The sequence below is a fragment of the Colossoma macropomum genome, unplaced genomic scaffold (assembly GCF_904425465.1).
Source record: "Colossoma macropomum unplaced genomic scaffold, Colossoma_macropomum, whole genome shotgun sequence".
NCBI lineage: Eukaryota > Metazoa > Chordata > Actinopteri > Characiformes > Serrasalmidae > Colossoma > Colossoma macropomum.
In genome coordinates, this window is record NW_023494803.1 from 26415944 (window position 1) to 26430416 (window position 14473).

Sequence of the window (14473 nt, forward strand, 5' to 3'; positions counted from 1 at the left end):
ACTGATTTCCACATTCAAGCATGGAGAATGCCTTTGATTTAACTAAAGAAACACTGTAGTTTGTCCTTTTATTTACATTTGTCCAGATGTAACCCCTTTAAAAGCTGCTGTGTTTCCTTAAACATTTAATAAAATTATTTAATGTTGAGACGTGTCTTTGTGAAGGTGCTTTGGAAGCAGTAAGTTAAACCCTGTGCTGTAGACCATGCAAGTTCCACTGAACACATTCTCAATGCAACCCCCCGCCACTCCATTTCAACACACAACACAAGCATTTCCATTCACCATTTTACCTTTTATTATTTACAAAATCACAGTTAAATAAATAGTTTGTAAAAATGTGTACAAAAGATTTTCTCTTTATATGTCTTCAATGAATCACTAACATTACATTGGGTCACAGGAATCATTAGTTGTGATTTAACATTAATGATCTCTTTACAATCTGGTACTGCGAAATTAAGGCCTCTTTGATTTTGGCATCAGAACAATCTGTCAGTCAAGTGTGTCATAGTCTGAAGCTGTGTCCAACACATGCTACCATGTTCACAGTATTAAACTGAAAAAAGAGAATGACTAGGAAAAAAATGACATCATACATTGAAAAGTGGCACCTTGTCACATTTAGGGCTGGTCACAGTTTACAGGGTTAAGTGCGCTGTATTGACTTGGTTTTAGTTCTAGATTAGTGCATAGCATGTTGGAGAGGAATATCAAATTGGCATTTGAAAGTAATAACACTGCAGCCAAATATGCGGTTGCTGATGTCAGGTGAGACATGGACGTTTCACTTGGTGAGCGACGATGAATAATTAGCTGTAGCTTTGCGACACTGGCCCACACTTATCAAACATCCCAGATAATAATGCTGATCTGATGTCAGTTTATGCCTTTTACATAGTACTACTAATGAGGCTCGATCTTATATTGGTGTTCTTAAACTGGGGTGCTTGATAAGGCCCATTGTCTCTACTTAAATAAGAATGAGGTGTCAACCCCCAATAATAATTACTGCTGAAAAATAATGGGGCCTCCACAATCCATCATCTACATATCCAGAAAGTCAACCTTAACAGGTCTAGTTCTATACAGAACTATATGTGGAGTGCACAAAACATACAAAATTGTCATAGATTGTCAAGGAAAACATCAAACACAAATACATTAAAAAAAGTAAAACACTTTTCCCCCTTTTACCAAATTCTGTGTTCTGATCCTGCACAAGTAACTCATCAGTTGGCACTGATTTCCCAAAGTTAAACTGATAAGTATAGATACACATTGGTGCATCAAGATTTTACCACTTTGCCGGTCAAAGAATGACGAACTGATGGGATCACAAATACACAGAAAACAAGGACTAGAAGTTTGACTGAGGCACAACCACATTTTAGACCAACCATTCATTATTGCTTGTTTCTTTAATATATCATAGATTTTGTCTCCTTGTCAAATGACCAAACAGTGCACAGATGATGCAAAGCCCGTCTCAAATGACAAAATGGTGCACAGTGATGCAAAAATGGAAAGATGCATCACAGTTGGCTGCAAAGTCAGCACAAAAAAATACCTGCCAATTCTTAACTGGATAATGTTCTTTCAATTTTTGTTAATTTTGGATTGGAGACGAGTCATTTTTAAGGAAAAAAATCTCACTGATGCAGTAATAGGTTTTGCTGGTGATTTCAGAATGAAGCACATGTTCTTTGGGGGTAAACAAGCTGCAACATATTCCATGTACTGTCACCTGCAGATTATGCACACTTGAAGTGTGAGAATCTCCAAATACAAACTTGCTTAAACTGTACTGTATTTATATTTATATAATATATATTATATATAACCAAGCAAACTCTTCCCCTTCATACATGAGCTATCATACTTATGACACAAACACGCACATACATACATACATACATACATTCAAAAAAGACAAGAATACACACAGGCACTCTGCAAATGTAACTGACAACATTTTTGATGTTGGCACAAATCAAGCACATTGGAGGTTTCCTTACTTAACACTAAACCAATAGGAATATAAAAAATTACTGTGGCGCATCTCTCAAAAATGCTCCACTCAATTTATTCACATCAGATTTCCCAAACTCTAACTGCTACTTTTTACATTTAGAATTTAACTTATTTTACTTATTTACTTCCAGTGCTTTATTTTAAAGACCTTTCTCATGCCAGTAAGGGACAGTTAACAGTAGACTCCTCTTAGACTGTGAATGAACAAATTAAGAATTTAGTGTCTGCTGTGTTCATCAGACAGTGTTATATTCAACTGCAGGAAATTAAATGCTGGAAATGGCACTTGTTCTCATCCTGGGGGTCTTAAGTGTATTACAGCTCTCCCTCCAGCATGCAACTTACTGCTTGTTCCAATGAGTGACTCTGCTGTAGTTTGGGTTTGACCCCAGCCGCTGTCCCCTGCAGCCGCTGCAGCTCCAGGATGCTGTCTATGGCACTCTGCAGGTGCTCACTGAGACCGCTGTCCTCCACCAGCGGAGAAGAACCTGGACACAGTGCATCTGAAGAGTCCAGTTTTGTCCGTTTAAGCCCTGGAGGGCACAATTCGGGAAGCAAACCCTCTGGACTCTCACCTGTGCACTCCAACTTAGCCGTGGAATGTGGGAGGTCCAAATCGCAAGCTGTCCTGCTTGTCTCTATGTCTGTATGACCTCTCCCCACAGCTTGTTTCACAGGCTGAGAGCTGCTCACTGGAGGACACAGCAAAGGAGGCTTAAGGGCTTCCTGTTTCTCCTGCACGTCTCCTCCATTGGTTAGCTGCCCACCAGAGGTGCGCTTGTGGCCAGAGGGGGTGTGTGGGTTGTTGTCGCAGGCAGAATTGTGGATGACTTTGCGAGATCCTGACTCATGTTTGATGGTGAGGCGGAGCGCCCCCCTGCTTCTGGAACGATACGTCTTAAGGCCCGGAGGCCGGTCTGAGTGTAGAGACCATGCTGGAGGAGAAGGAGGACTGCCTGAGGCATCAGCATGGCCTGAGGGCACCATGCTGCGGTGCAAAGAGGCTTTACGCAAGGACATCAGGAACGACTCTGTCAAATAACCAAATGATGCACAGATGATTAGATTTTACTGAATGTCTGCTCACCTGAACGTAAGTTGTGGTAGCAAACAATGATGGCATGATGACTTTATCTTTTCTAATACTGATACTGAAACCTTGGATATTGACCCACACTACATATCTCTTCTTTAAAAACCACTAAGCTTTAAAATTAGCTATTTTTAAATGAAGCAAAATGAGCTAAAAGTGGACTATCCTGCTCAATCTACTTAAAACACAAAGTAAGTGGGCATTTCAGGGTAGATTTGTTGAGCACTAGATCAGATTCATTCTGTATTTGCCATCCAATATCAGATATAGCATATTCTACAGATATCAGTCTGATATTGATACCCTTCGATATGGAATCAGTAGTAGATATATGATTTATACTTTATGACTACAAGAAAATCTCAATATTTACCCTCAGAAGTCTCATCCTCTAACTTGTATTAATTATTTATTACTTGCAGCTCAGTTGAAGAAATTCTGTTGAAAATCTGGCTGGATTCTAAATAATTTCAATTGATTCCACATTTGTGTTCAAGTAGAAGAGAAAATGTTTTATTATGATTTTTCATAACACAGTTATTGTTGCATGTAGACATGACATTTTGGTATCGATGAGCATCAATATTGGGATGATATCAGCAGAAAATAAAGGATTGGATATAGAAGAAGGAAATCTGATGCAATCTTTAGCAAATCTATTCTGAAATAGCACACACATTGTGTGATGCGATGTTGTTAGCTGTGTATTTTCTTCCTGTGGGGTAGTAGAGTGCTTGAGTAGCATTACAGACTACTTTCACATGTTCATCTTAAGCCCTATTAGAGTTTAATTAATTTTACCAGAGTAGAGCCGGTGAGTAATTTGTTTGTAAATGGCCAATTCATGTGGGATAAAGGATCAGTGTAATTTCCCCAAATTACCCCAAATAGCCTATATCGAAATATTATTGCTCGTACGTTCACGTCATCATTATGTGACAGGTGCCATACTTTGAAACAATGAGCAAGAATACTGACCTGGATCTCCCCTGGCTCTGCGTCTCTCCTCCCCCAGTGAAAATCTCTCAGACTGCAGGAACAACCGCTCCAGCATCACCATCTCTGCTGAGGGACTCTCCTGCTGTACAGATCAGTAACAGTTCTTGCATGACTTCTTTCACAGTATTTAGTCTTAATTTCCTTTTTGCACCATATAACCAGAAGTTAGTACCATCTGCAGTGTATAATTTATCTTGTACACCCTGCCAGGGGCACATCAATTTATCATTCCTCTACATCTTGCATGCATGTCTAATTTTTCAGAACTATAAAAATATGAACGTTTCCTTTGGTTAAAATGTTCTCTTATTAAAAATTTAACATTTGGCAATATTTGTCAATCTTCAGTCCTCATATCCAAAAGTTCTTTTAGTAAATCTTGGTTTGAAACTTTGCCTGTGTGGTTTAGTGATGCAATGAGTCAGCCCTTCAGTATTTTAACATTCCAGTCAAACCTCCTGCACACCACATACAATGCTTGTGGTCCTCTGAACGAGCACAATAATCAATAAATCTAGCTCAGGAAACAATGTTTGGGCTGGATGACTGCATAGTACTACTGAATGGAAGAGATAATGTGCCTTTTTAAAATGTAGGAGTATATATCTATGTGATACTATGTGTTTTAGTACATAGAAATGCAGAAAACATTTCAGGGAGATGCTTGGTAAAGGAAATGTGTTATGCTCTGGCTCACCTGGGACTCTGCCAGTAAGAGCTTCCTGTACTTGTTCAGCATGTCTGTGGTACGGTTCAGCAGCAGCCCCGATACATTCTCAAACTGCTTATCCACTGCACAAAGACAGATAAGAAAGACTTAGTGGCGTGCAGTGTTCATTTCAAATCAGCCTCATTGTACTTTAGTAGATAGATAAGACAGCAACAAATACCTCATCATATATACAAAAATAGAAGTCCAACTGAATTTCCACAACACAGAATTACCAAATATCAGTTGATTCAAGTCCGTTTTAAAGGTCTTTAAAAGGTCTAGTATTAGAGGGCTAAGATGACTTGGTTGACTAGAGCCTAACCTGTCATCAGATCAGCGTGGCTAGGTAAGGCTCTGGAGCAGGTATGGTACGGCAACAGGTGTCTCACAGCATCCTCTAGCGAAATGAATCGAGAACGAGTATTTGGATTGAAAACAGCATTGTGGTCTGAACAAATCTGCTGCTTCACCCTGGAAGTAACACACACACACATACAAAAGACATGTTGATCATGTTACATCAGATTTCTTTGTCATTCTGAACTAACAAAATAATTTAGTGTCATTAGGCAAAATAAATTCTTCTACTAGGTCCTCTGTTGATTGAATTGCCAAACATTTAATGCAGATATTTTTCTACACTGAAGATGTTTGTGTCTACTGACCTGTACTGCCGCACTGCTGGAGTGAGTCTTTCTTTTTCCTTCACACTGACAGAGGGTACCTAGAGCAACACAGACTGTTTCATGAATGCTGTATGAAATAACAGGTAATGTCTAATCCCATTTCTCTGTCACATGTGACGGTCTTCAGACTCTCAGTAATTAAGAAACAATGAGTGCGTTTACATGCACTCAATAATCGGATATCTGCAGTTATCCGATTATTTAAAAGGTCACGTAAACAGCATATTCCTGATCGGTATACTCATTAGATCGGAGTAAGGTCTAGAAACTCGAGAGAGCTGGGTTTTAGCTCAGTAATCAGATTTGTAAACTCTTACCCAGATTTCTTTTAGATTTCTCAGTGTGTGCGTTCGAAACAGACAGCGGTACCAGGAATAAACAGCAAAACACTTTTGGAGCAACGCTGAAACTAACTACATACTTGGATTTAAATATTCTTCATCTTCTAAATGATGTATGTTCATAGTTTTAGGTAAAGTGGGGTGATGATTTTTTTTAAAAAAAAAAAGCTGAGGCACAAAGTTTGAGTTTTACGTTACGTTTACATCACACCTTTTCTGTGAGTGTATTGGCCGGTTGTAAAGCAGAAATTCGATTACTGCTTGACTCATGTAGACCCGGAGTTTCCCCTTTATCTGATTACCTAAGTATATGTAAACGTGTTGATCGGATTACTGACAAAATCTGATTTTCTGCAGTTATCGGATTATTAAGTGTATGTAAACGCACTCAGTGTCTACTCACTGATATCTGCACCTGGACGGTGGTCGTTATCTGTGTGCCCTGTGATGACACAATCTTGTGGTCTTCCTGTAGGTCTGGCAAGACAAGTTCACCATCAGCCATCACACCAGGAGCTCTGAGTTCTGATACAGGTCAAAAAAACATTACCAGGTTTGAGAATTATTGTAATACAAGTATTGGGAATATGTATTCAGAATACAGAAATTCTGTCTCTGTACAGAAGTATCTATGTTCTGTCTACGTTACATTTTCAAAAGGCAGTATTCAGAATACAGTTCCTTTTTCTATTTTTAGGTGAAAACCTTTAGGATACACAAAGAACCAAATCATTTTTTAAAGAATCAATGCTTTATTAACTATTTTAAAATCAGTGCACGGCATGTAGAAGACATGCTTGTTGGATGGATTCTTGAGGAACTCCGCTTTACAAACAACCTGCTCAACTTGATAAGCCAATTATTTTTCTCAATGTTATTAAACTCTTTTGACAGATGATGGAACTGAACAGTCTCCTCTGTAGTGGATATGTCTGCAAGTGATGAGTTTATCATTGATGTCATGTCATGTGATTCATGGCATCTTATTACATTCATGTCATGAACTGAAAATCACATAGCTTCCCAGTTTATGGTGAAATTTGCAAGATTTTGTTATTGGAATATGTTATATTAATTATTTGACAAAGCAGATTTTAAGCACTGTTCCACTTTTGGTGACTGTACTAATAAGTGGGACATTTTTAAAGCCATCATGGTTTATGATAACATATTATAAAACTTTTAAGAGCTACCATGTCACAACCAACAACTTATGAATGTATTTAAACCTAATATTTAATAATAGGCTTATTTAATTTTGAGAATTTCAGAACTTCATTAAAATGATCTTTTCATTAACATATTTAAAAAAGAAATAAAAGGGAAGAAAACTCTCAACCAGTAACTGTGAGGAACAATTTTGTCAAATTATAACAGCAGAGTTCTTCCCCGTGTACTTAAGATTCTAGTACTCTAATGTATTGTAAATGTATTCTGAATATAGTACTTTACAGATTTTAACAGAATGTGTTACTGAATTTACTTAAGACAGTGTCTTGCTGTTTCCACTGAAATACTAAATTACAGATCTTGAAATACCTTTGGGCCTCTAGCCTACAGTATTTCATTCTACACTATATAAGTTATTATTAAATAACATAACAGCAATTACTAATATGACAGGTTACATAGCCTCCCCCAGCAGCCACCAATTCTGTTCCTGGAGAACACCATGATCCTGCACAATTTAGGCCCAGCCATAATCTGTCACAAATGCTCCAGCTAATAAATGTCAGCAGAAGACTTAGCTGCTCCTCAGGACCTCCTGCCATAAGTCTCTGTGCCTGCAACACAAAGGGCAGGCTTTGCACCACTGATGGGCCGTTCACTATTGAAATGGAGGTCATCTCAGGGGTAAGCACCCTGGGGCTATTTATCAAGGCGATCTGATTCCCTAAGGCAGGGCTGTGGACTTGCAGCATCGTGCTGCCCCTGTGGATGAGGAGCGCAGGCTCCTGTTAGCTTTGCTGTCTTAAAAAAAGGGCTTGATTGGCTTGATTAGGTGCATTAGAGTTGGGTGAAAAGAAGGGCTGGTAGCAAAATATTACACAATGGTTGGAACTCAACACTGCAGGAAAACAGATCTCCAAGAGTACAGTTGGTCACCACTATTTTAGGTTTTGCGGTAGAGGTTTTTCACACTCACTGCTTTGCTTCATGTGCTGCTGGACTCCACAGAGGCCAGCCTCCAGGGTTCCACTAAGGCCAGCAGAAGCAGGCTGTTGCCCAGACAAACACATCTTTTCTGGAACAGAAGACGGGCTCAGGCACAACACAGACTCCTCTTGCCCTTGGGGGTTTGCATTGAGAGCCACAAATGCAGAGGAGGCCATGGGCTCTCTGTCTGAGAGTGGAGGTGTGGGGAACATTGTAGATGGGGTGCTTCCAGAGCAATGGAGTATAGGTGGTGAGGACAGCATGTCGCTGTGCTCTGACCCAGAATGTGCTGGGGTGGGCATCCCACCACACTCAGAAAGTATAGAGAGGGCATCAGACTGACTGCACACAGCCAGGGCTGCAGGAGAAGCTTCTGTCTCACTGGCTGCAGGAGAGATGTGACTGTCCGCTAGCAGCATCTCGGACAAGGACTCTGCAGTGGTTGAAAGTGCTTGCTGTGGACAGAGGCATTAAAACATATTTAAAATGTTACATGCCTTCTTGCATTTACAAACACAACCCAAAGAAAGTTCAGACAATAGGTAAAACACAAAAAAAAAAACAAAAGCAGTGATTTGTAAATTTGACCTTCATTTAAATAAAAACAGTATAAAGACAAGATATTTAATGTTTTACTTTTTTAACCTTAATTATTTTTTGTAAATACATACTCATTCTAAAATTGATGCCTGTAACATTAATACGCATTTTGGAGCAACATATATTGCCATCTACATGACATCTTGCTCAGGGATGCCCCTGCTTGTTTCAGAAAAACAATGTCAAGCCACATTCTGCAGACCTGTCTTCCACTTGAAATGTGTGGCGCATTATGAAGCACAATATACAATGCTGGAGGTCCCGGTCTGTTGAGTAGCTTAATTTTTTTATCAAGCAAAAATGGGAAAAATTCCACTTTTACAAGGACAAAAACTGATGTCCTCAGTTCCCAGATTACTGAATAGTGTTAAAAGAAAAGGTGATGTAACAGTAGTAAACATGTCCCTGCCCCAACTATTTTGGAATATGTTGCAGGCATCAAATTTAGAATAAGTAATATCTACAAAAAATAAAGTTAATTAGTTGAAACATTAAATATCATATCTTTGCACTGTTTCCAACTGAACACAGGTCAAAAAGGATTTGCAAATTATTGCGTTTTGTTTGTATTTACATTTTACCTATCGTCCCAATATTTTGTGGAATTGAGTGTTGTTGGTGGTGTTGTGAATAGCCTACTTTCATATTTCACGTTGCTCTGACATGCAAAATACTCCTTTCAGATGCAGACATTCAGGTTTTATATTTTTGTATGATAATGGTTTTACCAAATTCAAAACCTCAAACACACACTTTGGTTTACCTGTTGGGGATGAAGTATGAAGGCTTGATTCTGAGAGTTACGGACTTCTTCAACAGCCTGTTGCTTTTCTGGTTGGGAAATTAGGTGTTTGGATAACGACGCAACAGGCTCAGGTGTATGAGTGCTTTCTGGTGGTGCCTGCAGGAGAGTGACCACTGGAGAAGGCTGTGAGTGCATTTCGGCAACAGGAGGTTGGACCGAGACTGGAGAAGACAGTCTGCTCTGCTGCAATAAGTATAAAAATAACAGACAAATATTATGCAACCATGTTCAGACTTGGGCATTTTATGAGCCACTCAACAAAGTGCAACAACAAAAAAAGTAAACAGGAGAGTGAATTTGGGGATCTCACTTGTAAGATGCTTTGAAGCTGCTCGTTTGCTTCAGTCTTATCTGTTACTGTTCTTTCAGGCAGGAGAAGCACTGGGGTCTGTGGAAGACTTAGCTGCTCCTCTGGACCTCCTGCCATAAGTCTCTGTGCCTGCGACACAAAGGGCAGGTTTTGCACCACTGATGGGCCGTTGACTATTGAAATGGAGGTCATATCAGGGGTGAGCACACTGGGGCTATTTATCAAGGTGATCTGGTTCCCTAAGGCAGGGCTGTGGACCACAGCACCATGCTGCCCCCGTGGATGAGGAGCATAGGCTCCTGTTAGCTGTGCTGGCATCTGGAAGACGGTAGGAGGTGCCGACTGAAGCTGCAAGGGCCCTGCCAGGAGGGCTCCCTGTCTGAGTGTGAGCTGCCCAGTAGGAGTTGTAAATACTGGGCTGAAATTCAGTTGCCTAGGGCGTACAGTCACAATCTGTGAGCCATCAACGAGGTGTCCTGCTGAAGGGGCTCCACTTGGCATTTGATTGTTCACTGTGGTGAGAAGAGGCCTAGCAGTGCTTGTAGACTGGGCCACTGTTACAGGGCTTTGGCTGGGCAGAAGGAAGTGGCTTTGGCCCTGAAAGAGGCCTTGGGGCTGTATGACAATGGAGCCTCCCTGGTTGACTAGCTGAAGGCTGACAGGTTTGTTGAGCGTTGGTGTGGGTTGTGATGGTGGAGGTTGCTTGGAGGTCACAGGAGAGGACAGCAGGATGTTCTGAGACGCAGCTGGTGGAATAAAAGTAAGTCCTGGAGACGATTTCTGCCCTGAAGGCTTAGGGCTGATTTGCACCAACCTAGGCTGGATGTTCACCGGCAACTTGGGCTGAATGGGCAGAGGAGTCCTCTGCAGTATGATCTCTGGAGCTGCTGTGGTCCTAACAGCAGGGGTCAACAGCTGGCGGCCTGCGAGGCCTGGTAGGGTTTTCCGGACGATCATGCTGGAGCCCTGTGCAGGATTCAGGGAGAAAGATGTCTCAGGAGAAGGTGCAGGGAATACATTCCCAGGTAGCAGCCCCATTAACTGGGGTGCTGCAGGTTTGAGTGAGGGACATCCCGGTCCTACCGCTAACAGAGAAGGCTGAGGAGGCTCTACTGCAACCTGAGTGTCCCTGGGCAACGTAGTGACCCCAGAGATGTTCAGTGGTTTGGACAGATAGGTCGGTGAAGGAAGGGGCATATCAGATGGGTAGAGTGAGAGAGGCTCTCCAGGTGGTGCAAGACCTGCCTCTAAAGCCAGAGTGTGTTCAGTGATGTCAGCCTCTTGGAGACTTTGTTGCAAAATGTCACAGGTCTCCTCCTCCTGCTTATCCTCCTGCTCCTGCTGCTGTGGCTGCTGCAGCGGTACCTCTGCCTGTACTTCTAAGGCATCATGTGGCTCGTCTGAATCTTCTTCTCCAGTTGGTGAGGCCAGCAAGGCCTCATCCAGGAAGGAGAGATCCACACAGCCTGAGGCAGGCGTGTCATGAGAACCAGCATCATCTGCCAATAAAGACACAGGGCTCTGGAGAGAGAAAAGAGAGAACAATTAATAAGCTGAGATACGTGGATACACAATAAGTCATGAGAGGATGACAGAGAGTGAGCTTTCTTTGAAACTGCTGATTAGAGTACTATAATTCTCAGTAGTAACCAAATTACCAGCAGGTGGTTTTAGAAGAAACAGTCAGATAGACAGGTGATGCTGAGCTAGTACTAGTAAAATCTTCCTTATCTACCATGTCCTCCATAGAGACAGAGGCCCAGACTCACCGGGGTGTCTGTGAACAGGGATGGCTCCCCAGAGGAGGAATTAATGAGCAGGTCTCCACTCAGCAGCTGCTTGAACAGAGGGGAGGAGAGATAGCTAATTGCAGGGAGGGTTTACAGGACTCTTTCATCTATTTCTCAAATATGCTCTCTCACACACAAACAGTAACCATTTCAAAAGATTTCAGCCAGGTTTTTGATTAAAGTTCCTATAATGACACTGTTAAATTAGATTTTTTATTTAGATTATTTTCATGCCTTTCACATGTTAATTAATCGATCATAAATGGAGTAACAGCTAGAATAACACCCATTAGTTAAATTATACTAAAAATGAGCTAAAATTTTTGTTGCAAGCGAGATGTACCTCTTTTGTTCCATGAAGGAAGTCATTCAGAGCTTGTGGATCACTTTAAAACACAGACAGAAGCACAAATCAGTCATCACAAATTTTGCTAGAAGAACCAGGACTCGTCTTAGTGTATTAGCACATTGTTAATATTAAATGGGGGTTAACAATACATCATGACATTGTGATATCGCTATGCAAAGCTATGGCATGTGCATCGTGGAGATGTTACAATGCATCATGGAGAACTGACATTCTGTTAATTATGCCATCTACTGGAACTGCATTGTTTCGGCACCAAAGTTTGCAAACAATTAGCACCAATCAACAACTCACTCCAGCCCTTCTTCTGATATTCCAGCTGTAGTGTCATTAGTAAGTTGTACAACAATATGACTACAGTCATCATTTTTCTTAATTCGAATTTTGTTATTGTTGTAATATCATGAGAATACATTTGTGAACCCAGAATTGTGAATCCAAATGAATTGTGGGCTTAATGCATCATTACACACCTAGTATCAAATTAAATTATTTGATTTAATGAGGTCTGACTACAGTGAAGGGTTAGACAATCCTGCATGGTAAAAGGTGTCATTGGATAAAGACGTTCCAACTCCTGCGTAGCACTTACCACAACACATCAAGTAAACATGTCCCATCTTCATCTTCCATTTCAACTGAAGCATATGTGAATGATGCAGAAAACATAACTTAGTTAGAAACATCACAGACCATAGCAAAACCTGTCTACACATACAATTCATGATGAATTTACAATGAAAAACCCATACCACCGTTTCACATAACTCCCTGTCATATCTCAATGAGTCAAGGACATGTTATCAAGTTTACCAAGTGAAATAAAGCAGCGGTGTGAAATCCCCAAAATCAGTAGAGACAGGGAAATAAAAATATATCACCGGTCAGTAAATCTTTTTTCTGTGTGTCATCAATTTTCCAGCCTACATAAATTCCATCTATAGTGTTCCTTATCAACCCCATTTTTCTCTAGCATAATAACCTTTAATCCTGTATGAAGATAAGAGCTTAGAGGTAGCAAGGTGTGAAGTACATGCGGGCTTACTTCACGAGACTGGGGCTCCATTAAGAGCAAGGAGAGAGAGTAGGTGGGCGCCTCATGTTCACACTTCAGGGACTGGCTCTGGACCCAGGCCAGGCCGTTAGGGTTAGGTAGGGGGCTTTGTACTCCCACAGCAGGTACATCACGATCTTCTCGCTGTAAAGAAGGCCAAGGGGGATTTACACAAAGTCATTAACGCGAGCAAAAGTGCCCATCCACCTAAAAATCGGCACTCACTGATGAGCATGGTTAGCAGACAGTATCATGTGACTCATGTTGCCTACGCAGATGAGATAACTGACACCTTATTAATATCAGCGACCTTCAGATTTGGCATCGTGGTTCACAAGGCAGTAAATAGTCTATTAGTCAACAGTCTTGTTAGGCTATAATGTAGCCCAGGATCGGCTTGCGATAATAATATGAGAAGGATGCACTCTGCGTTCTCCATGACATTCTGGAGAACCACTCGCTCCCTCCCTCCGTTCTCCACACTGGCCTGTGAACACTGAGGGCATTTCTCCACTCGTCTTGTGGGGAACGAAGGAGGGGGGGCACTATTAAACCTTCCATTAAAACCCAGGGCTGTGAACCACCACGCAGACTGCAGCTCCTTGTTGTGTCTGCCTGTCGTGTTTTTCTTCCAAGGGAGGTCCATTCAGCCAAGCAAAACCTCCTCAGACCTCCTCCTCAGCTAACCCCCGTCACATTGTTGTTCACGCCGCCGCCGCCGCATTCGAGCCGAGACCCTTGACGGCGTGTGTGTGTGTATGCCGCAGCGCACAATGAACGGCCAGACCCAGAGGGAAACTGTTTGAGACCCTAATAACATCATTCAGAAAGTGATTTTCACCGTTTGTGTACCCCAACACCCCCTCAGTACCAGCTTCACGAAACGACGCGGTGCTGTGCGCTAGCATAACACGCCGAGGCTCCTCGGCTTAGCTTAGCGCTGGGATGCAGCTCATGTCTTGAAGGGAGAAAAAGCACTGAGAGCGAACCGCTATGTTACCTCACACCAACAAAAGGCAACGAGGCTGAAGTCAGCGTCCTATTCGCCAGCTTCTCGTTCGAATTTGCCCGTTCCACCTTAAATTGTGCAGCAGTTACATTCTGGCGCCTGAACGTAACTGCTGCACCATTTAAGGTGGAACAGGAAAATTGTAATAAGAATCTGACTTCGGCTTCGTTAAAAGGCAGCTGTTCAGAATCCGCTGTGAATTTCAGCCCGCACGCCGGGGCGCCGCCGCCGAGCCCCCTCTCTCCCTCTCTCGCCTCCCCGCCAGCTATTTCTTTCCTACCATAACTTGTAAGGCGAAGGACGGAGAGAGCGAGAGAGAGGGAGAGGGAAAAGAGTAAACCCCACTCACCGCTTCTTTGTGGTTTTATTGTCCTGTCAGGCGGGCCTCTGCGCCATCGATTCTCACTCAGTAGCCTTTAGAGATGCTGAGGGTGGGAGGGAGGGAGGGGGAGACTGGGCTGGGGGAGAGAAACACAAAGGTGGAAAAAAAATCGGAGCGGCGCGCGATTGGTCTCT

General features: G+C 42.0%; 1 protein-coding gene across 1 annotated transcript; it reads right to left on the reverse strand.

Annotated features, from left to right (window-relative positions):
• Positions 1–437: 437 nt before the first annotated feature.
• Positions 438–14362, reverse strand: si:ch211-168d23.3 (BRD4-interacting chromatin-remodeling complex-associated protein). The gene is made up of 14 exons (XM_036593752.1): positions 14307–14362; positions 12940–13092; positions 12487–12532; positions 11871–11913; positions 11507–11572; positions 9738–11258; positions 9386–9610; positions 8012–8477; positions 6269–6390; positions 5504–5562; positions 5161–5309; positions 4824–4918; positions 4106–4208; positions 438–3065 (listed from the first exon to the last, which is right to left on the reverse strand). The coding sequence occupies exons 3-14, from the start codon at positions 12525–12527 to the stop codon at positions 2350–2352; spliced, it is 3606 nt and encodes a 1201-aa protein (XP_036449645.1). The 5' UTR covers positions 12528–12532; positions 12940–13092; positions 14307–14362; the 3' UTR covers positions 438–2349.
• Between the last annotated feature and the right edge of the window lie 111 nt (positions 14363–14473).

Excerpts from the sequence above, each read along its gene's own strand:
- si:ch211-168d23.3 (XM_036593752.1), bottom strand. The coding sequence starts at position 12,527 with ATGGAAGATGAAGATGGGACATGTTTACTTGATGTGTTGTG. Across the intron at positions 5,563-6,268 it reads CCGTCCAGGTGCAGATATCA|GTACCCTCTGTCAGTGTGAA; the intron begins GTGAGTAGACAC and ends GTGTTGCTCTAG. Across the intron at positions 3,066-4,105 it reads CAGAGCCAGGGGAGATCCAG|AGTCGTTCCTGATGTCCTTG; the intron begins GTCAGTATTCTT and ends GTTATTTGACAG.